The 22,824-nt window shown below is 38.3% G+C and overlaps 1 protein-coding gene across 14 annotated transcripts in view; it reads left to right on the top strand.

The window, feature by feature from the left end:
* Window positions 1–22,824, top strand: part of TP53BP1 (tumor protein p53 binding protein 1) — a 194,699-nt gene that overhangs the window by 40,632 nt on the left and 131,243 nt on the right. For all 14 annotated transcript variants that reach the window (XM_077127643.1, XM_077127642.1, XM_077127638.1 and 11 more), the window contains one exon: window positions 15,322–16,612. In XM_077127643.1, coding sequence (XP_076983758.1) covers window positions 15,322–16,612 — 1,291 coding nt within the window. The remainder of the gene's footprint in view (window positions 1–15,321; window positions 16,613–22,824) is intronic.

Below are 22,824 nucleotides of genomic sequence, written 5' to 3'. Positions count from 1 at the left end.
GCTACTCCAGAATATAGGAGGTTAGAAGGAATAAATATTTTTTTATCATCACAATTGACTTCTTTTTTCTTTTTTATGAAAAATAACATATTCAAAACAATAAATTTCAAAGCACAGTACAACAGTAGTTATAGAACAGATTTCAGAGTTTGGTGTGCGTTACAATTCCACAGTTTTAGGTTTTTACTTCTAGCTGCTGTAAGGTACTGGAGACTAAAGGAAGTATCAATTTAATGATTCAGCAATCATATTCATTTGTTAAAACCTACCTTCTCAGTATAACTCCACCATCACTTTTAATCTTTCTATTCCACTCTTTAGCGGTATTTGGGCTGTGGTAACTTTTTCATGTTGGAAGGGGCTGTCAATTATATAAGGTAGGAAGATGGAACTATCTGATATTCTGGAGAGGCTAGGCCCTCTAGGTTTCAGTACTTATCTGGTCCAGGAATCCATCTGGAGGTTGTAGGTTTCTGGAAAGTTAACCTAGTGCATGGAACCTTTGTAGAATGTTATATATTGCCCTAGGTGTTCTTTGGGATTAGCTGGAATAGTCCTGTTTGTGGTTTGCCCAGTAATGATAGGTAGCAATGTCTAACTGAAGCTTGTGTGAGAGTGACCTTCAGACTATGAAGGTCGACTCTATTTGAACTCTCCCAGCCACTGATACTTTATTAGTTACACTTTCCCCCCTTTTGGTCAGGATGAAATTGTTGATCCACAGTGTCAGGGCTGGATTCATTCCCAGGAGTCGTCTCCCATGCTGCCAGGGAGATTTTTACCCTTGGATGTCATGTCCCATGAAGGAGGCAGGGCAATGATTTCACTTGCAGAGTTGGGCTTAGAGAGAGTGAGGCCACATCTGAGCAACCAAAGAGATCCTCTAGAAGTAACTCTTAGGCATACCTATAGGTAGGCAAAGCTTCTCTGCTATCTACATAAGCTTCACAAAAGTAAGCCTTAAGATCAAGGGCTAGGCCTATTAATTTGGGTGTCCCTAATGTTTGACAGAGTATCAGAGGATTCCCTGATGGTAAAGTTTAAAAGTTCCATATTTTTTCTCCCATCCCTCAAGGGACTTTGTCAATTCTTTATGATTATCTGCTTAATATATTCTGGGATGCATCCAGGCATTACATTAAGCTATACAGGATTAAAGCCTTCATTCTTATTCTGGACTCCCTGTGTTTTTTTTTTTTTCATAGTCCTTTTTATCATTTTTTAAACATTTTTTTTTTTTATTAATTAAAAAAATTAACTAACACAACATTAGAAATCAATCCATTCTACATATGCAATCAGTAATTCTTAATATCATCACATAGGTGTATGGTCATCATTTCTCAGTACATATGCATCAATTTAGAGAAAGAAATAGCACGACAACAGAAAAAGAAATAAAGTGATAACACAGAGAGAAAACACAAATAAAAATAAAAAGTACAAAAATATATAAGAGAAAAAAAAAAACTATAGCTCAGATGCAGCTTCATTCAGTGGTCCAACATAATTACATTACAATTAGGCAGTATTGTGCTGACCATTTTTTTTTTTTTTTTAAGAAATCATACCATTCTACATATGCAATCAGTAATTCTTAACATCATCACATAGATGCATGATCATCGTTTCTTAGTACATTTGCATCCGTTTAGAAGAACTAGCAGTATAACAGAAAAAGATATAGAATGTTAATATAGAGAAAAAAAAATAAAAGTAATAATAATAAGAACAAAACAAACAAAACAAAACAAAACAAAAACCTATAGCTCGGATGCAGCTTCATTCAGTATTTTAACATGAATACTTTACAATTAGGTATTATTGTGCTGTCCATTTTTGAGTTTTTGTATCTAGTCCTATTGCACAGTCTGTATTCCATCAGCTCCAATTACCCATTATCTTACCCTGTTTCTATGGACTCCCTGTGTTTTGATTGTTCAATGAGCTATCCAGACAGGTTGAGTTAGTTTATATGCTACAGAAAATGTAGGTTCTAGACAAACCTTTCTTCCTTTGGTTTCAAAGAGTAGGTGTGGTTCTAAAATACAATGACTTCCTTAACCCTGTGTTCTAAATTACTTTTATCCCAACCTGATGAGCTTCGTTCTTATCTCTAAATACCAGGTTATAATAACATAAAACAGCCTCTTAAAATCCAGAAAGAATAATGAGACCAAATGTGTCTACTATAAGGGGGCTCCTGTTTTCTTACAAGCATTTTCTAAAGGAGACCAGACAGTAATTATTCTTTGTTTTCTGGCTTATTTTGCCTCAACAAATGTCCCATAGGTTCATTCACATCTTTGCATGCCTCACAACTTTGTTGCTTTTTGTAGCAGCACAATATTCAATCATATGTATCCACCATCGTTGGCCAATCTACTTCACAGTCAGTACATCCTTTAGCTACCTGCATTTATTAGGCATCATTTATAATGTCCGAAGTGCACCATCCATCAACACTCTCAATTTTAGATATCATTGTTCTCAAGAGAAAGATAATAAACACACTCCCACCAAATAGGAAATCCAAATCTACGCTTAATTCTAGTCTCTCCCCCCATTATTTACCTCTACTGTTGCTGTGGTAGTGCTGTTTCCTTGTTAAACATAGCCCATAGCATGCAATAGGAGTTTTCCCCCCGTACCCTGGACTTAAACACTCTTTGTACCCAAATCATACCTTTGAAGTAATTCTTGCAAGAACTAATTTATATTACTAGTGTTAATCAATGGGACACATAGGTCTATACAACCCCTTTCAATCTTGTTCACCTTCAATATGGTAATATTACTTATAGACTCACTAGAGAACTGCATTCCCACCTCTATCTATTCCCTTACATTTCAGTTCAACCTCATTAGCTAACCGTTTACCATCTCTAGCTTCTATGTATCTCTGAGTCCCCTATATTCTATATTATAAGCGTCTGATTTTACCTTTACCGTGGTCATAAAAGTGGAATCATATAGTATCTGTCCTTTTGTGTCTGGCTTATCTCACTCGGCATTATGTCCTTAAGGCTCATCCATTTTGTCATGGGTTTCAGGATGTCATATCGTCTGCATAATATTCCATCGTATGTATATACCACATTTTGTTAATCCACTCGTCTGTGGATAGGCACTTGAATTGCTTCCATCTTTTAGCAGTTGTGAATAATGCTGCTGTGAACATTGGTCTGCAAATTTCTGTTTGTGTCACTGCTTTCAGCTCCTCTGGGTATATCCCAAATAGTGCTATTGCTGGGTCATACGGCAACTCAATATTTAGTTTCCTAAGAAACCGCAAACTGTCCTTCATATCGGCCGTACCATTATACATTCCTGCCAGCAGTGCATAAGTGTCCCAATTTCTCCACATCCTCTCCAACATTTATAGTTTTCTGTTTAATAGCAGCCATTTTTATAGGTGTGAGGTGGTATCTCATTGTAGTCTTGATGTGCATTTCCCTTATAGCTAATAGAAATGAGCATCTCTTCATTTGCTTTTGAGCCATCTGTATTTGCTTTTCAGAAAAATGCCTATTCATATCTTTAGCCCATTTTATAATTGGATTGCTTGTGCTTTTGTTGTTGAGTTGTATGATTTTTTAATGTATACAGAATATCAAACCTTTGTCCAATGTGTGATATCCAAATATTTTCTCCCATTGAGTTGGTTGCCTCTTCACCTTTTTGACAGAGTCTTTTGAGGTACAGAGGTATTTGATTTTGAGGAGTTCCCATTTATCTATTTTTTCTTTTGTTGCTTATGCTTTGAGTGTAAAGTTTAGGAAGCTTCCTCCTATTACTAGTTCTTGAAGATGTTTCCCTACATTTTCTTCTATGAGCTTTATGATGCTAGTTCTTATTTAAGTGTTCTTTTTGCTATTGATATCCAGTTCTCCTATGCCGATTTAATGAACAGACTATTTTGTCACAGTTCAGTGGATTTGAGGGCCTTGTCAAAAATCAGTTGACCGTAGATTTGCATCTATTTCTGCACTCCTTGATTCAGTTCCATTGGCCAGTTCTTCTTTGTGCCATTACTATGTATGCTGTTTGGATTACTATGGGCTTTATAATAAGTGTTAAAGTCAGAAAGTGTTAATCCTCCCACTACGTTTGTTTTTAGGATGCTTTTAGGTATCTGATACCTCTTTCCCTTCCAGGTCACTTTGGTGTGTGCCCTTTTCGAATGTGCCCTTTTAGGTGACTAGCTTTTCCAAGATTTCAAAGTAGGTTGTTGGAATGTTGATTGGTACTGCATTGAATCTGTAGATCAATTTGGGTAGAATTGACATTTTAACTATATTTAGCCTTCCTATCCATGAGCATGGAATATATTTCCACCTGTTTGATCTTCTTTGATTTCTTTAGCAATGTTATATAGTTTTCTGTGTATGAGTCTTTTATATCCCTAGTTAAGTTTGTTCCTAAGTACTTGATTCTTTTAGTTGCTATTTTGAATGGACCTTTTTCCTTAACTGACTCCTCAGTTAGGTCATTACTTGTGCATAGAAATGTTACTGATTTTTGCACATTAATTTTATAGTCTGCCACCTTGCTGAATTTGCTTATTAGATGAAGTAACTGTTGTAGATTTCTCAGATTTCCAGGTATAGTATCATGTCATTGGCAAATAATGAAAGTTTTACTTCTTCCTTCCAATTTTGATGCCTTTTGTTTCTTTGTCCTGCCTGGTTGTTCTAGCTAGAATTAGGTACAGTGTTGAATAATAGTGGTGACAGTGAGCATCCTTGTCTCATTCCTGATCTTAGGGGGGAAGCTTTCAGTCTCCATTGAGTATAATTCTGGCTATCGTTTTTTGTATATGCCCTCTACCATTAAGGAAGTTATCTTTGATTCCTATCTTTTGAAGTGTTTTTATCAGAAAAGTATATTGAATGCTTTTTCAGCATCAGTCAATATGATAATGTGATTTTTCCCTTTGAATTTGTTAATGTGCTGTATTATATTAATTGATTTTCTTGTGTTGAACCATCTTTGCATTGCAGGTATAAACCCCACTTAGTCATGGGGTATAATTCTTTTAATGTGTTGCCGGATTCAATTTGCTAGTATTTGTTCAGAATTTTTGCATCTGTGACATTAGGGATATTGGCCTGTGGTTTTCCTTTCTTTTTTTTTTTTTACATGGGCAGGCACCGGGAATCAAACCCGGGTCCTCTGGCATGGCAGGCAAGCATTCTTGCCTGCTGAGCCACCGTGGCCCGCCCTGGTTTTCCTTTCTTATAGCATCTTTATCTGGTTTTGGTATTAAAATATTAGCGTCGGGCGGTACAGTGGTGGCTCAGTGGCAAAATTCTTGCCTGCTATGCCGCAGACCCGGATTTGATTCCTGGAGCCTGCCCATGCCAAAATAAAAATGATATTAGCGTCATAAAATGAGTTAGGTAGTGTTCCTTTTTCCTCAGTTTTTTGGAAGAGTGTGAGCAGTATTGGTATTAGTTCTTTTTGGAATGTTTTATAAAAAGTTCCCCTGTGGGCCATTTGGGCCTGGGGTTTTCTTTGTAGGAAGATTTTTGATGACTGATTTAATCTCTTGTGATTCGTTTCTTCAGTCTTATTTCTTCCTGAGTCGGTGTAGCTTGTTTGTGTGTTTCCAGGAATTTGTCCATTTCATCTAAGTTGTCTAGTTTGTTGGCGTGTACTTGTTTATAGTATTGTCTTCTGTTTTTATTTTTTATTTATTTCTTCAGGGTCTGTGGTAACACACCCCTTCTCATTTCTGATTTTGTTTATTTTCATCCTCTCTCTTTTTTTCTTCGTCAGTCTTGCTAGTGGCTCATCAGTTTATTGATTTTTCCAAGGAACCAACTTTTGGTTTTATTTCTGTTCTTCTATTCTATTCATTTGAAGTTCATTGAGCTTCTTTGAGTTGTTTATGTTATTTATAAGGGTTGGGAAGTTTCCCCCATTATATCCTCAACTAATGTTTCTAGCCCTTTACTCTTCTTTTCTCCTTCTGGGACACCAGTGATTCTTGTATTTGCATGCTTTGTTTTGTCCATCATTTCCCTGAGATCCAATTCAAATTTTTCCGTCTTTTTTTTGCCATTTGCTGTTTTGAGTGTTCAAAATCAGTTGTTGTATCCTCTAGTTTTCTTATTCTTTCCTCTGCCTCTTCAGATCTGCTATTGTGCATCTCCAGTATGGTTTTTATTTTGTCTACAGCATCTTTAATCTCTGTGATATCTGCTCTTTTTCTATTTTTTTCTGTCAAATTCCTCTTTATGCTCTTCTAGTGTCTTCTTGATTTCCGTAGTGTCATTAGCTATCCTATTGATTTTGTTTAGTAGAGTTATATGAGCATCTTTGATTAGTTGTTCCAACATATGTGTCTTCTCCAGTGTTTAATTTGGTTGTTAGGCTTGCCTATATGTGTCTGCATCGTGATATGCTTAGTGATCTTTTGTTGCTTTCACGGCATTTAAATATGATTGGTTTGCTTTGGAATTGATTTCTTTCAGTACTCTAAAGCCTTGTATTGGCGGGATGGATGTGGAGAAGGATGCAAGGCATGGGGCAGGACGCAACAGTGTGGTGATGCATTGCAACATAGGTATAGGCGCATGTTGAGGATGCTACGCTGGTGCCTGTGAACCTGGGTGCCCAGTGGCGGGGAGGATGTACCTGTGTGGGTGCACAAGTCTGGGGGTCAGGGCCCTTGTGTGCTCTAGTCTAGGGCATGGGGCCCTTTTTGTGCATGCATAGAGCTAGGGCTGCTGATTGGCGTTAATGCCTGCATGGTCTAGGGGTGAATGTGGCCCGGCTGCACATTTCAGTGCTTTCCCAGAGCTGGGGGGCATGACTGGTGTCTGTGTGCTTGTGTGGATCTTGGAGTGTTGTAAACTGATGTATCTGTGTGCAGATGTTGGGTTGGGGGTGGAGTGGGGCTTGTGACTGTATGGGCTGAGGGTCGATGTCGCCTGGGTATGGAGATAAGTGCCAGCAGCCTTTATACTCTGGCGACCACCTGTAGGGAGCAGGGACTGGGAGGTAAGGCTTGGGAGAGGTGGGGCAAGACTGTGCCTTTATACTCTGGCGACCACCTGCAGGGTTGCAGGTGGTGAGGTGGGTATGTGTGTGAGGGGTTTGTGGGTTGGGGTGCTTGAAATGTGGTGGAGGGCGGGTGACAGGATTCAGGTTTATGGGGTGTGGGGTGAGTTGCACATTGCTGGGCTGTGCTGGTGATTGTAGCATACTCAAGGAAGATGGCTTGGCTTACTTCCTAGTCCCTGTCTCCCCATCTGCGCATTCCTGAGGGCTCAAGGCGTCTGCATTAGGCTGTTTGCACCTGCTATATGGTCTCCAGTTCTCTGCTCCTCAGCTTTTTTAAAAAAAATTTTTATTAATTTTTAAATAAAAAAATTACAAGAAAGAAGCACATTCTTTATATATGATCATTCCGTTCTACATATATACTCAGTAATTCACAATATCATCACATAGTTGCATATTCATCACCATGATCATTTCTTAGAACATTTGCATCAATTCAGAAAAAGAAATAAAAGGCAACAGAAAAATAAAACGAAAACAAACAAAAAAATTATATATACCATACCCCTTATCCCTCCCTTTCATTGATCACTAGCATTTCAAACTAAATTTATTTTAACATTTGTTCCCCCTATTATTTATTTTTATTCCATATGTTCTACTCGTCTGTTGACAAGGTAGATAAAAGGAGCATCAGACACAAGGTTTTCACAATCACACAGTCACATTGTGAAAGCTATATCATTATACAGTCATCATCAAGAAACATGGCTACTGGAACACAGCTCTACATTTTCAGGCAGTTTCCTCCAGCCTCTCCATTACATCTTGGATAACAAGGTGATATCTACTTAATGCGTAAGAATAACCTCCAGGATAACCTCTCGACTCTGTTTGGAATCTCTCAGCCAATGACACTTTGTCTCAATTCCCTTTTCCCCCTTTTGGTCAAGAAGGTTTTCTCAGTCCCTTGATGCTGGGTCTCAGCTCATTCTAGGGTTTTTCTCAATCCCTTGATGCTAAATCTCAGCTCATTCTGGGATTTCTGTCCCACGTTGCCAGGAAGGCCCACACCCCTAGGAGTCATGTTCCAAGTAGACAGGGCAAGGGTGGTGAGTTTGCTTGATGTGTTGGCTGGAGAGAGAGGCCACATCTGAGCAACAAAAGAGGTTCTCCTGGGGGTGAGAGTTGGGAAAATTTTCAGTGATAATTTCCTCCATTAGTTTTCCTCTGCCTTTTCCCTTCTCTTCTCCTCCTGGGACACCCACAACCCATGTGTTCGTGTGCTTCAGATTGTCTTTCAGTTCCCTGAGTCCCTGCTCATATTTTTCCTTTTTTTCCCCTATAGTTTCTATTTCTTGTTGGATTTCAGATGTTCTGTCCTCCAGTTCACTAATCCTATGTTCTGCCTCTCGGAATCTACCATTGTAGGTTTCCATTGTTTTTTTCATCTCTTCTACTGTGCCTTTCATTCCTATAAGTTCTGTGATTTGTTTTTTCAGACTTTCGATTTCTTCTTTTTGTTCATTCCTTGCCTTCTTCATATCCTCCCTCAATTCATTGGTTTGGTTTTTGATGAGGTTTTCCTTGTCTGTTCGTATATTCTGAATTAATTGTTTCTGCTCTTATATCTCATTTGAACTGTTGGTTTGTTCCTTTGACTGGGCCATATCTTCAGTTTCCCAGTGTGATTTGTTATTTTTTGCTGGTGTCTAGGCATTTAATTACCTTAATTAGTTTATTGTGGAGATTGCTTTCACTTCTATTACCTAGGGTTTTCTTGCTGGATGAATTTGTTGTCTATCTGTTTTTTGACATTCAGTTCAGCTTTTTCTGGACCTCTAGCTTAGGTTTTGTTTAACAGAGAATTTTGCAGTTCTTGTTTTCTTGTTTCTTACCCTGCTTATATGGTGCCTTTCCCCCCCAACCCTTAGGAGGGTCTACTTAGGTATTATAGACCCCAGCCATATTTTCCCAGACCAAACTGGCCTCTTGTCAGGAGGGAAGAGTCACCTGTGTCAGTTTTCCCTGAGGATGAGACCCAGCAGATTGAAAAACTTTCCTGTGAAGTCTCTGGGCTCTGTTTTTCTTACCCTACCCAGTATGGTGCTTGTCTGCCTGTGGGTCCCACCAACATAAGATGATGCGGCACCTTTAACTTGGGCAGACTCTCCCTGCTGGGGGCGTGGTGGAGATGGAGGAGAAGTTGTAGGCTGGTCTTAATGGCTTCAAATTAACAAGCCCTAGTGTCTGAATTCTTTGAGGGAGGGATTCCACCTGAGTTGGGCTTCACCCCTCCCCTGGGGAAGGTACAGGCTCCAGATAAGCTCTCAGATGAGCTTGTTTCTGCCTATGCCTCAACAGTTGCAGCCTGAGAAGCCCTGCCGCTGTATCCAAAGGCAGTCAAGCCTCTGTAGAAACACAGCCACAAAAACCTCTGCTTCTTTTTTTTTTTTTTTTTTTCTTTTTCTGTCAGCCCTGCCCCCTTGGCACTGGGGCAGAAATGAGGGACCTCTGGTTTGACCAGGTTCACCTGAGCTGGGGACCTATTTTTAGTTGTCAGAATTTGTTAATTAATTCTGCAATTGAACTTTGGTTGGACTCGGCCCCTGCTGCTGGTAAAGTCTCTTTACTTTCCCCTCTGGGAAGCAGCCTGGGGGGAGGGGTGCTGGCTGCCACAGCTTGCAGAACTCACAATTCTGGGGAGGCTCGCAGTTGGTCCAGCTGGCCCATACTGGGGCATGCTGTGTGTCTGGTCACTGAGGTGGAGCTGTTCTGTACTGTTTCTGGTTATTTAGTAGTTGTTCTGGAGGACGAACTAAAATGCACACATTGCTAAGGCGACATCTTGGCCTGGAAGCTGGATTGACTTTTAATAAAAGGGAATTTATATAGTTAGAAACATATAGTTTTTCAGAGGAAGGGCAGCTAACTTTTAACTGAGGTTCTTTCTTACATGGGAAGGAGCAGGAAGATCTCTGCTGGCCTTTGCTCCAGGCCTCTGGGTTCCAACCTCTACCCGGGGTGATTCCTTTCTGTATCTCCAAAGGCCTGGGCTGAGCTTCTGCTCCTCAGCTTTTGCAACCAGTCTACTAAACGCTATGTGGTGTGGTGGTAAACTCTCATAGTCATTTACACCCTGGAATTGCTGTCTCTGTTGCTCTCCCATCCCTTCTCTGACTGTTCCTCAGAGCACGGTTGAATTCAATGTATCGTTTTCTCCCATCTTCCTGGAGCTCTTGATATACTTCTTATATTTAAATTTTGTACTGTCTTTAGATTTTTTGAAACTTATTACAAAACTGAAATGGGCATTAGTCATTGTTCTGCGTTAATACATGACTTAGTTTTGTCTTTCCATATGTCCACTTTTTTTTTTAAATGTAGTCATTTACAACAAACAACTTTATCTTGTTCCTTAACCTTTGAAAGAGACAATATGAAGACAATGTAATATTGAAAAATTGTCATTTTAATTATATTTCATTTTGATTAGAATTTTTTAGCGTTACATTGTCCTCATGTTACTTTTGAAAGTTGAACAGTATTCCTCTGAGTGGAATGCCCCATACTGAGGGCATCACATTGCTTTTTAATTTTCTACTTGTGGTTTTTCTAAAATAAGGAATACTAATTAATATAATTTTAAATTTAAATATTTAAAAAAGTGAAAGCAGATTTCATAGTGAATCGAAGGTCCTTAGTTAATTCTAAATAACTCTGTTATTGGTCTAATCTAAATGCTTGTTCTTGTGAGGCCCTAAAAGTGGGGAATTATCTATGTTATTGGCAGGACTTCTTTCATATCTTTTAGCTTACAGGTCTTGCAGCAAGAGTTTATAATTAAATATAAAGTTTAAAAATTCATATCATGGTATAGACCATAAATTTAGAGACAAGGGGACAATAAGGAGAAAGAAATTTAACTGTTGTTTTGAGTTTTATGAACTTGTTTTGCTGAAGAATTCTATTTTGCATGTGTGTGTGTTTTTTTTTCATGGACAGGCTCTGGGAATAAAACCCAGGTCTCTGGCATGGCAGGCAAGAACTCTGCCACTGCACCATTGCCCACCCTGAAGAATTCTCTTTTATGCAGATGATCAACACTGATTTGGCAGAGAGTTTAAGAACAAGGAATCTTGAGTTAGAACTGCCTGGATGCACTCCTGAACTCTGCTATTACCACGGTTTTGATAAATTGAATCTGTGCCTCAGTTTCCTCAACATTAAAATGGGAATAAGGATACTATCCACCTCATAGGGTACTTGTAAAAGTTAAATAAGTTACTATATATGGAGTGCCTGGAACAGTGCTTTGCATACATTCAACATGCATAAAGGTTAGTTAGTGGTTGCTAGGATTGAAAAGGTGAGGTCATGATTATGTAGAGCTGGAGTGGATGTTTATCTACCCTCTTTTCCTTAGTTTTTATTTTTTATCGAAATTATACATGAACATTTGTAGCTTAAAAGTCATCAGAATTTAGATTGAGCTGTGAGCACCAACACAGAGCACTAGAATTTTCCACAAAAGGTAGCTATTGTATACAAATAGATAGGTTAGAGACATTTGTCAGTGACCAAACAAGAGTTTTATGAAGTGAATGTTTTGGCAAAGTTACACCTTCTAATGGCGAGAAACAGTGACTGCCCACAAAGGGAGAATTGCCTTTGCAAATAACAAGTCATTGTTGAGAAAATTGCCCCACCCTCAATATTTACCAAAGTCGTACAGTGGCAGCTATTAAATCTACAATGAAAAACTGAAACAAGTGAGTGATTCTGAACATGGTTAGTTCAGAGGTTCCTAGAACCTAAAAAAGCTGACTGTAGTTAAGTTTCTTTGAACTCAATTTATTTTTTTGGCGTAAAAGAGAAATATTTTTAACAGCATTTTCGAGTAAGTGTTGACATTCATCTTTTTAAATTGTGAAATGTAACATATACAAAAGAGCAATAAATTTTAAAGTACATTGTAACAAGTAGTTATAGAACAGATTTCAAAATTAGGTGTGGGCTATAATTCCACAATTTTAGGTTTTTACTTCTAGGTCCTGTAAGACCCTGTAGCCTGAAAGAAATATTGGTGTAATGATCCAGCAATCATACTCATATGTTACGTCCTATCTTCTCTGTTATAATACCTCCTTCTCCTTTGATCCTTCTCAATTTTTAGGGGTATTTGGGCGATGCCCTTTCTAACATGAAAAAGTTAGAAAGGGCTGTCGATAATATGGGATAGGGGGATAGAACTAGTTGATGTGTTCTGGATTGGCTGGTTTCTTTGGGTTTCAGGACTTATCTGGCCTAGGAACCCATCTGGAGGTTGCAGGTTTCTGGAAAATTATCATAGTGCAATGAAACTTTTGTAGAATCTAAAATACATCCCTAGGGGTTCTTTAGGGTTGACAGGAATAATTTTGGTTTTGGTTTGTCAAACCATGGTAAATAGCTATATCCAGCTGAAGCTTTATAGAACAGCCTGTCAGCTCTCTTGGCGACTGATACCTTATTTTTTTTACATTTCTTTTTCCCCTTTTGGTCAGGGTGACGTTGTTGATCCCTACAGTGCCAGGGCCTGCTTCATCACTGAGACTCATATCCCACATTGCCAGGGAAACTATCACTGCTGGGTGGTATGTCCCACATAGTGGGGAGGGTAATGATTTTACTTGCAGAGTTGGGCTTAGAGAGAGAGAGAAGCCACATCTGAGCAATAAAAAGGGTCCTCTGGAAGTAACTCTTTGGCATACTTTTAGGTAGATTTAGCTCCTCTGTTTCATAAGTTAGCTTCACAAGAGCAAGCCTCAAGATCAAGTGCTTTGCCTACTGACTTAGGAAATGTTTGAGACAGTATCAAGGGTTTCCCCAGTGGTATGCTAAGTAATTGCACATTTTTTTCTCCTGTCCCTCAAGGAACTTTGCCAAATCTTTTTAATTATTTGTTCAACATACTCTGGGATGTATCCAGGTTTTATATTAAACTATACAGAATTACTAGTCCTCTTTCCTATTCTGGACTTCATGTGTTTGAGTTGTTTAAGTGATGTATCCAGACAGGTTTATTTAGATTATGTGCTACAGAAAATTTACATTTTGGAACAAAATAGCCTTTCTGCCTTTGGTCTCACATAGTAGGTGAAGGTCTAAAATCCTGTGTCCTCCTTACACCTGTACTCTGATTTACCTTAGTTCCAACCCGATTGGTTTCGTTCTTATCTCTAATTGAAGCCTGATCTCTTTTTTGATTTCTTTGACAGTTGTAGTATGTGGCAGTGCTGACTTTCAGACCTGCAGAACTCCTGCTCTGAATCTTAGATATCACACAGTCACCCAAAGTTCCAGAGAAATTCCAAGTTAAACATATAGCACAGCATCTCAAAATCTAGAAATAACTTTTATTGCTTTGGACTAAATGTGACTGCTATAAGAACTTATGCTAGGCTCCAGTTTTCTTATAGGTATTTTCTAGAAGAGACCATACAATATTTGTTCTTTTGTTTCTGGCTTGAATTATTTTGCATGATATAATGTCCACCAGGTTCATTCATCTTGTTTCATGCCTCATACCTTTGTTCCTTTCTGTACCTGTATAATATTTGATCATGTGTATACATTACAGTTCTCTAATCTACTTCTCATTCAGTTATCCTTCAGCCACCTCCATTCATTGGGCATCGTATATAATGTCCAAAGTCAACAATCCACGTCTCACATTATCCTCAGTTAGTTGTATGATTAACGCTCCCAATTTTAGACAATTTTTGTTGCTCCCAAGAGAAAAATAACCAATAAACACACCTTCACCACATAGAAAATCCAGACCTCCATTTAAATCTTGTCCTCACCCCACCCCCTAATTATTTACCGATGGTATTGCTGTGGTACTGTTGGTGCCTTCCTATTAAATATAGACCATAACATGCGAGAGTAGTTTTTCTCTCTACTCCTCTATTGTTTACTGTTTGTACAAGATTCATACTTTTGAAGTAGTTCATGCAAGATCTTATATTTGTAGTGTTACTCAGTGGGATACATGGCTCTATACAACCCCTTTGAATCATGTTCACCTTCAGTATGGCAGTACTACTTATAGACCCACTAATGAACTGCCTTCACTTCTATCCATTCCTTTACATTTAAATTCACTTTCATTAGCTAACTGTTCACCCACTCTAGCTTCCTTGTATCTCTAGATCCCCTGTATTCTGTGTTATAAGCCTCTGAGTTTACCTTTACCAAGGTCATAATAGTGAAATCATATAGTGTACATGTTTTTTATCTGGCTTATTTCACTCAGCCTTATGTCCTTAAGACTCATCCATGTCGTATGCTTCAGGACTTCATCTTGTCTTATTGCTGCATAATAGTTGTGGTTGTCTACATCCTCACCAATACTTGATTTTATTAGTTTTTTAACTTTAGCCCATTCTTGTGGGTGTATAGTGGTATCTCATTATGGTTTTAATTTGCATTTATCCATTGACTAATGATATTGTAAGCTTTTTTATTTCTTTTTAGTGTATGTGCTGCCGAAGTGAGCACTGATTTTGTTAAGTTTTGATGTTATCTGCTTTATGAATGCTAGTATATTTTGAAATAGAAATAAAATTAATATATTATTTCCACTTTGTGAGAACTAAAGTGGCTTGTCTAGGCTTATGTTCAAAAGATTTTCGTATAATTGTGGGCCCATCATGTACATGACATGATTTTAGTAGCTTGATGATGTACAGTTAAATTTAAATGTGTTCCTGGTCTTAGAAGGATAAGTTAGAACGTTTAGTTTTTACGTGATTCTGCCCATTCTATAACAGTGATTTCACTAGAAAGCTATAAGTAGTAACTTGTATTATTGAAAGACTGATGATTATGAGATATCATATTCCTGAAATTATGGTCCTAGAGTTCTTTATTTTATTTATTTATTTTTTTATGTCTTGACAAACTTTCTTTACTTGTTTTTGTTGTATCCACATGATTTTAAAAAAGCAAACAGTGCTATGGCCACTTTGGTAAAAACACAGTGTTTAAACCTAAGAAGGATTACATATTTTGGACAGGTTTTATTCCCAGGGTATTGAACCCCTTGGTCATGATAGCAGCTACTGCCTCACACAGCAGCATACGCCACATGTTCACCTTTAACACTTTCCCGGTTTTACAGTCTTTCTCCACACAATAGCAGCTGTCATAGAATTCTTTATTTTTTGACTTTAAAAGTTGATTCGGAATTTCAGATGAATGCAAGGATTACAGAAAAAAAATATGATTATGAACAAGTGATAATTTGTCTCTTTTTGTTCTTAGGACATTTTCATTCCGTCTCCGAGTTTGGAAGAACAATCAAATGATGTGAATAAAGTTGGAGATTTACGTAGTTCAACTCTGACTGTTGAATGTTCTAAAACCTCAGAGATTGAACCAAAGAATTCCACTGAGGATCTTGGGTTGTCTTTGACAGGGGATTCTTGCAAGTTGGTGCTTTCTACAAGTGAGTATAGTCAGTCCCCAAAGATGGAGAGCTTGAGTTCTCATAGGATTGATGAAGATGGAGAAAACACGCAAGTTGAGGATACTGAACCTATGTCTCCAGTCCTAAATTCAAAGCTTGTTCCCATTGATACTCACAGTATCCTGATGGATCAGACACAGGATGGTCCAGTAGAGCTGGACCAAAATGATGACAAAACAAAAGGGGATGACATAGAGACCAGAGATGACATTAGTATTTTAGCCACTGGTTGCAAAAGCAGAGAAGAGACTATGGCAGAAGATGTTTGTATTGATCTTACTTGTGATTCTGGGAGTCAGGCAGTTCCTTCTCCAGCTACTCGATCTGAGGCACTCTCTAGTGTGTTAGATCAGGAGGAAACAATGGAAATTAAAGAACACCAACCAGAGGAGGAGGGGTCTTCAGGGTCTGAGGTGGAAGAAATTCCTGAGACTCCTTGTGAAAGTCAAGGAGAAGAACCTGTAGAAGAAAATAAGAGTGTTCCATTGCACCTTTCTTTGACTGAAACTCAGTCTCAAGGGTTGTGTCTTCAAAAGGAAACCCCAAACCAAGCTTGCCATGAAGCTATGGAAGTTGAAACCAGTGTGAGTAGTATTGATTCTCCGCAGAAGTTGCCAGTACTTGACCAAGAGTTGGAACACAAGGATCAGGAAGCTTGGGAAGAAGCTACTTCAGAGGACTCGAGCGTTGTCATTGTAGATGTGAAGGATCCATCCCCCAGAGTTGACATGTCTTCTGAGCCTCTGGAGGGAGTGGAGAAGTGTTCAGATTCCCAGTCTTGGGAGGATGTTGCTCCAGAAATTGAACCTTGTGCTGAGAATAGACCAGATTTCCAGGAAGAAAAGAGCACAGAATATGAAGGAAATCTGAAATCAGTGACTACAGAAAGGGAAGCTTTAGAAGATGCTCCACATCCAAGACCTGAACAGGAGCTGCAGCCACTTCAACCTAAAGAGAAGACAGATAACTCATTAATGGAAGACTCAAAAGTGGCTCCTGCAAAACATTTGGGCTCAGGGGTAGAGGACCAGCAGCCAGAGAAAGCCTCTGCCCATGCCTCACAAAGCTTCTGTGAAAGCTCTAGTGGTAAGTATGATTATAAATTGATCTGTGCCTCCAATCAAGTTATAATTTAGAATGAGAGATAGAGAACTGTGTGCTTATGTCAGGATTAAATATTAACCTGGATTTATATTTATGAACAGTCAATAATAATTGGGAAATTTAAAATTTTGGGTTGTATTTTTCTTTTTTTAAATTAGAGAAGTTGTTGTGGGTTTATAGAACAATCGTGTAAAATACAGAATTCCCATATACCACCCATCACCAACACCTTACATTGGTGTGGAATGTTTGTTATGAGTGATGATAGCATAGTTTTATAATTGTACTATTAAAGTCAGTGGTTTAATTTAGGGTTCCCTGTTTGTGTAGTGTAGTTCCATGGATTAAAAAAATTTATTATGTTACTGTATGTACAATCTAATATTTCCCCCTTTTAATCATATTCAGATATATATTTCAGTACTCTTAATTGCATTCATAATGTTTTGTTACCATCACCACCATCCATTATCTAAACATTTTCATCATTTCATATAGAAATCCTATACATTTAAGCCTTAACCCTCATTGTCTATCCCCATCCCATCCACTGAGAACTATATTCTAGATTCTGACTCTATGTGTTTGCTTATTCTAATGGTTTTAAATCAGTGAGGTCTTAAAATATTTGTCCTGTTGATTCTGGCTTATTTCACTCAATATGATGACTTCAAGGTTCATCCTTGTTGGATGTATCAGGACTTCATTCCTTGTATGGCTGAATAATATTTCATGGTATGTATACACTGCATTTTATTTATCCATTCATCTGTTAATGGACACTTGGATTGCTTCCATCTTTTGGTAATTGTGAATAATACTGCTGTGAACTTGGGTGTGTAAATATCAGCTTGAGTCCCTGCTTTCAGTTCTTTTGGGAACATACTTGTAGTGGGATTGCTGGGTCATATGGTAGTTGTATATTTAGCTTTCTGAGGAACTGCCAAACTATCTTCCACAGCAGCTATACCATTTTACATTGCTACCAGCAGTGAATGAGTGTTCCTATTTGTCTACAAAAAACATTTGTTTTTTTCTGGTTTTTAATAGCCATTCTAACAGTCATAAAATGGTATCTCATTGTGGTTTTGATTTGCATTTCCCTGTTAGCTAACGATGTTGAGCATCTTTTCATGTACTTTCTGGTCATTTGCATATCTTCTTTGGAGAGATGTTTTGTTCCAGGCTTTTGCTCCTTAATTAACTGGGTTGTCTGTCTTTTTGTTAAATTGAAGTATTTCTTTGTATATTCTAGATATTAATTAATCCTTTATTGCATATGTGTTTTACAAATATTTTCTCTTGTGTAGACTGTCATTTTATTTCCATGAAACAATCCTTTAAAGTACAGAAGTTTTTAATTTTGATGAGGTCCTATTTCTCTGTTTTTTCTTTTGTTCTTTGTACTTTGGGTATAAAGTCTAAGAAACCATTGCCTAACACAAACTCCTGGAAATGCTTCCCTATATTTTTTCCTAAGAGTTTGGTAGTTTCAATTCTTATGTTAATTTTTTTTTTTTTTTGCAAATGGAGAATCAGTTTTCTCAGCACTGTTTGTTGAAGAGATTGTTCTTTCCCAGTTGAGTTGTCTTTGCTGCCTTCTCAAAAATCAGTTGGCCATAAATGTGAGGGTTGATTTCTGAGCTCTCATCCTTGAACACCTTCATCACTGAGAAAAAAAATGAGACAACCAAAAATAAGAATAAAAGTAAAAATAAAAGTGAAAAAGAACACCCAAAACATCCTATACCCTCCTTCTACCTTTTGTCTTTTTTTTTCCTTACTCCTCTGTCCATACACTGCACAAAGAGAGTGTCAGTCACAAGGCCTTCACAATCCTACAGTCACACCCCAAAAGCTCTGTAGTTATTCAGTCATCTTCAGGAATCAGGGCCACTGGATCACAGTTCAACAGTTTCAGGTATTTCCCTCTAGCAACTCCAATACACCAAAAACTGAAAGGAAATATCTAGATACCGCATAAGGTTAACTTCTAGAATGACCTCTCGGCTCCATTTGAATTCTCTCAGCCACTGAAACTTTATTTTGTTTCAATTCTCTTCCCCCCCTTTTTGTCAAGAAGGCCTTCTCACTCCCACAATACCCATGCCCCATATTGCCAGGGAAGACAGATCCCTGCAGGTCATATCCCATGCAGGGTGGGGAGGGCAGTGAGCTCACCTGCAGAGTTGGCTTAGAGAGAAAGGTCACATTTGAACAACAAAAGAGGTTCCCTAAGGGTGACTCCCAGGCACAGTCACCTGTAGGCTTAGCTTCTTCCTCGTGGGAAAGTCCCGTAAGGGCAAGCTCCAAGATCAAGTGCCTGGCCCATCAAATTGGGAGTCCCCAGTGGTGGGAGGAATATCAAGTCTTCTGCTGGTGGGAAAGTTTAATATTTCCACCTTTTCCCCCAGTCCCTCAGGGGGATTTTGCAAATGCTTTCAGTTTTTCTGCCCAGATTATGCGGGGATGTATTGGGGCAACCCACCAACCTGTACAAGTCAACAAGTTCTCACTCCCTGTTCCATGTACTTAATGGTAGTCCCATTAAAGTACTTAAAGTAATTAAACTGACCGTACAAATGAAATTAGATAATGCATTACCCAAAATATAAATTTTGCACCAAATGAACATGTCTTCCTTTGGTCTCACACAGAAGTTGAAAATTTATAGACCATGTCAACCTTTGGACTGGATTCTAATTTACCTTAGTCCTATCTACATCAGTTTTGTTCATATCTCTAGTCGAAGTCTGAACACTTTTTCAGCTTTTTTTAACAGTTGCTGTATGGGTTAATGCTCACTTTCATAGCTTCAGAGCTCTAACTCCGAGTCTTAGTTGTTACACAAATACCTGAAGTCCCAGGGAAGGACCATGTTATACACAAAAAGCTCAGCATCTCAGAATTTAGAAATAGCAGTTACAGCTTTGGAATAGATATGATTGCTGTAAGAGCTTACCGTCCTGGAATCTTTACAGTGTATCTTACCTGATAACCTATGCTCTTGAATTCAGTTCTCAGAGTTTGCACATTATAGTTAGTCCATATTAGTGAGATGTAATAATATTTTCTTTTCATTTTTGGCTTATTTCATTCAACATATTGTCTTCAAGTTTCATTCTAGTTGCATCCCTCATGATTTCATTACTCTTTGCAGCTGTTCAGTAGTCCATTGTATGTATATACCACAGTTCTCCCTTCCATTCTTCAGTGAATGTACACTTAGGTCACCTCCATTCATTGTAAATCACAAGCACTGCTGCCATAATACCAGAGTGCATATGCCCATTCCTGTCATTCCTTTCAGTTCCTCCAAGTATACACCTAACTACAGGGTTGCAGGATTATACAGCAACCCCACCCAGCCTCCTATAATGCCACCACACTACCCTCCAGAGGGACTACACCTCTCTACTATCCTACCAACAGTGAATAAGTATCTCTCTCTTCACATTTTCTCCGACACTTGTATCTCTCTGTTTATTTTGAAATGACTTTATTCACACTTCATATAATCCAACCTAAATATTTTTAAAAATCAATGGTTTCTGGTATTATCACATAGCCATGCCTTCACCACCACAGTCTATCTAAAGACATTTCCATTTCTTCTGCAAAGAATCCCATACCCCTCCCCGATATCCCCCTTATTGACATTTAGCATTGGCATATTGCCTTTGTTACATTCATACCAAGCATATTACAATATTACTGTTAATTATAGACTCTAGTATGTATTGATTATATTTTTTCCCCATATACCATCCCATTTTCAACACTTTGCAATGTTGACATTAATTTGTTCTCCCTCATGCAAAAACATTTGTATATTTGTACATTTTAATTATCATCATTGTTCTCTCTACGCATCATAAGTTATACCAGCGCAATCCTCACCTTTTATTTTTCCTTTTGGTGTAATACATGCCCCCAGCCCTCCTCCCTCAACCATACTCACACTCAGCTTCATTCAGTGTGCTTATAATATTGTGCTATCCATTTCTGGATCTTTACAGTCAGTCCTTTTGAACATTCTGTACTTCTTCAGCATCAATTGCCCAATCTCTACCCTCTTTCTATTTCCTGATAACCTGTTGTTCTCATCTTTAGCTCTCAAAGTTTGCTCATTGATGTTAGTTCTTGTTAGGGAGACAATATAGTATTTGTCCTTTCATTTCTGGCTAATTTCATTCAGTGTAATGTCCTCAAGGTACATCCATATTGTTACATAAAGTCCTTCATGACTTTATTCTTACAGCTATGTAATATTCCATCGTATGTATATACCACATTGTGTTTAGCCCCTTGTCTGTAGATGGACATTTGGGCTGTTTCCATCTCTTGGCAATAGATGTTTATACTGGAATCATTTCCTATCTCCTGGCAGTTGGAAATAATGCCACAAATGTCCATTTGTGTCCTTACCTTCTGTTCTAGTTTGCTAGCTGTTGGAATGCAATATACCAGAAACAGAGTGGCTTTTAAAAAAGGGAATTTAATAAGTTACTAGTTTACAGTTCTAAGGCCAAGAAAATGTCCCAACAAAACAAGTCTATAGAAATGTCCAATCTAAGGCATCCAGGGAAAGAAACCTTGGTTCAAGAAGGTCGATGAAGTTCAGGGTTTCTCTCTCAATTGGAAGGGCACATGGCGAACACAGTCAGAGTTTCCCTCTCATCTGGAAGGGCACATGGTGAACACGGTGTCATCTGCTAGCTTCTTCTCTCCTGGCTTCTGGTTTCGTGAAGCTCCCTGGGAGGTGTTTTCCTTCTTCATCTCCAAAGGTTGCTGGCTCGTGGACTCTCTGCTTCATGGTGCTGCAGCATTCTCTGCTCTCTCCGAATCTCTTTAATTCACCTAAATAATTTTTATTTTGTAGGACTCCAGGAACTTATCAAGATCCACCCAAATGGGTGGAGACATAGCATCACCTAATCCAGTTTAACAACCACACTTGATTAAATCACATCTCCAGGAAGATGATCTGATTACCGTTTCAAACATATAGTATTTAATAAGGATTATTCTGCCTTTATGAAATGGAATTTATATTAAAACATGGTTTTTCTAGGGGACATACATCCTTTCAAACCAGCACACCTTCATTTCCTTGAATATATGCCTAGTAATGGGATTGCTGCCTTCTAGTGCAGTTGCACCATTCTGCATTCCCACCAGCAGTGAATAAGTGTGCCTCTTTCTCCACATCCTCTCTAGCACTTGTCTTTTTTTTTTTTATAATAGCCATTCTAGTAGGTATGAGATGATATCTCATTGTGGTTTTGATTTGCATTTTCCTAATAGCCAATGAGGTTGAGCATCTTTTCATGTGTTTTTGAGCCATTTTGTGTTTCTTCTTCTGAAAGCTGTCTATGTCTTTTGTACATTTTTGAATTTTTTTAAAGGAATAAGTAGGAAAGTTTATTAAAAAGAGAAATTTATTAAAAAGAGAGTATGTGTTAGAGAGGTTAAGGTAAATGTGCTCAAGGGAGGGACATGCACTAATTGAATTGGGCTAGCTTGTGTTATAGGAAAGTTTTGTAGGCAGCAGGTTTATATAGTAATGGTTGAATACTAGGTGTCTTCTTTGTTCTAGGAGGAGATAGCTAGCAGAATTCATGGTTTGTTGTCACATACCTAAAATTTGTCTTTGGGCAAATGGTTAGCAATCTTTATGACCCTTTGCTTCCTATTATTAACTAAGAGTTTGCTTTGAGCCTAGAATTTTGTAAGCTTTTATGGTTTCAGGAGGCTTCAGTGGTTTGGGGAGGTTTTGGGGGTTTTAGGGAAATTTTTGTCCCAGAGAGTTTGCAGCTCTATATTTGTTCCTTTGGAGCTGGAAAAGAAACAAGGGACTTGCAGTTGTCTGTTAACTCTTTCAGAGCTGAATAGAAAACCAGGGACTTTCGGTTGTGCTATTTTATCCTGTTTTAATCCTCCCTGCCCCCAAAAGACTTTAATCCCTTTAATCGTAAAGGAAGGTTGAGGGATAAATTTTTGATATTTTCAGAGTTGAGAGAGTACATGTAGGAATGTGCATAATTGCTGGCAGTTTTGGAAGGGTTGGGGGATTTTGGACAAAACTATACTCTTTTTCCGTTTATTAAAAAAACATGTTAGATGGTGGAGTGGTGGCTCAGTGGCAGAATTCTTGCCCGCCGTGTCAGAGTCCCGGGTTCTATTCCCGGAGC

This window comes from Tamandua tetradactyla, chromosome 14 (assembly GCF_023851605.1).
Source record: "Tamandua tetradactyla isolate mTamTet1 chromosome 14, mTamTet1.pri, whole genome shotgun sequence".
In the NCBI taxonomy this organism is placed as follows: Eukaryota; Metazoa; Chordata; class Mammalia; order Pilosa; family Myrmecophagidae; genus Tamandua; species Tamandua tetradactyla.
This window is presented reverse-complemented; position numbering and strand designations above follow the sequence as displayed.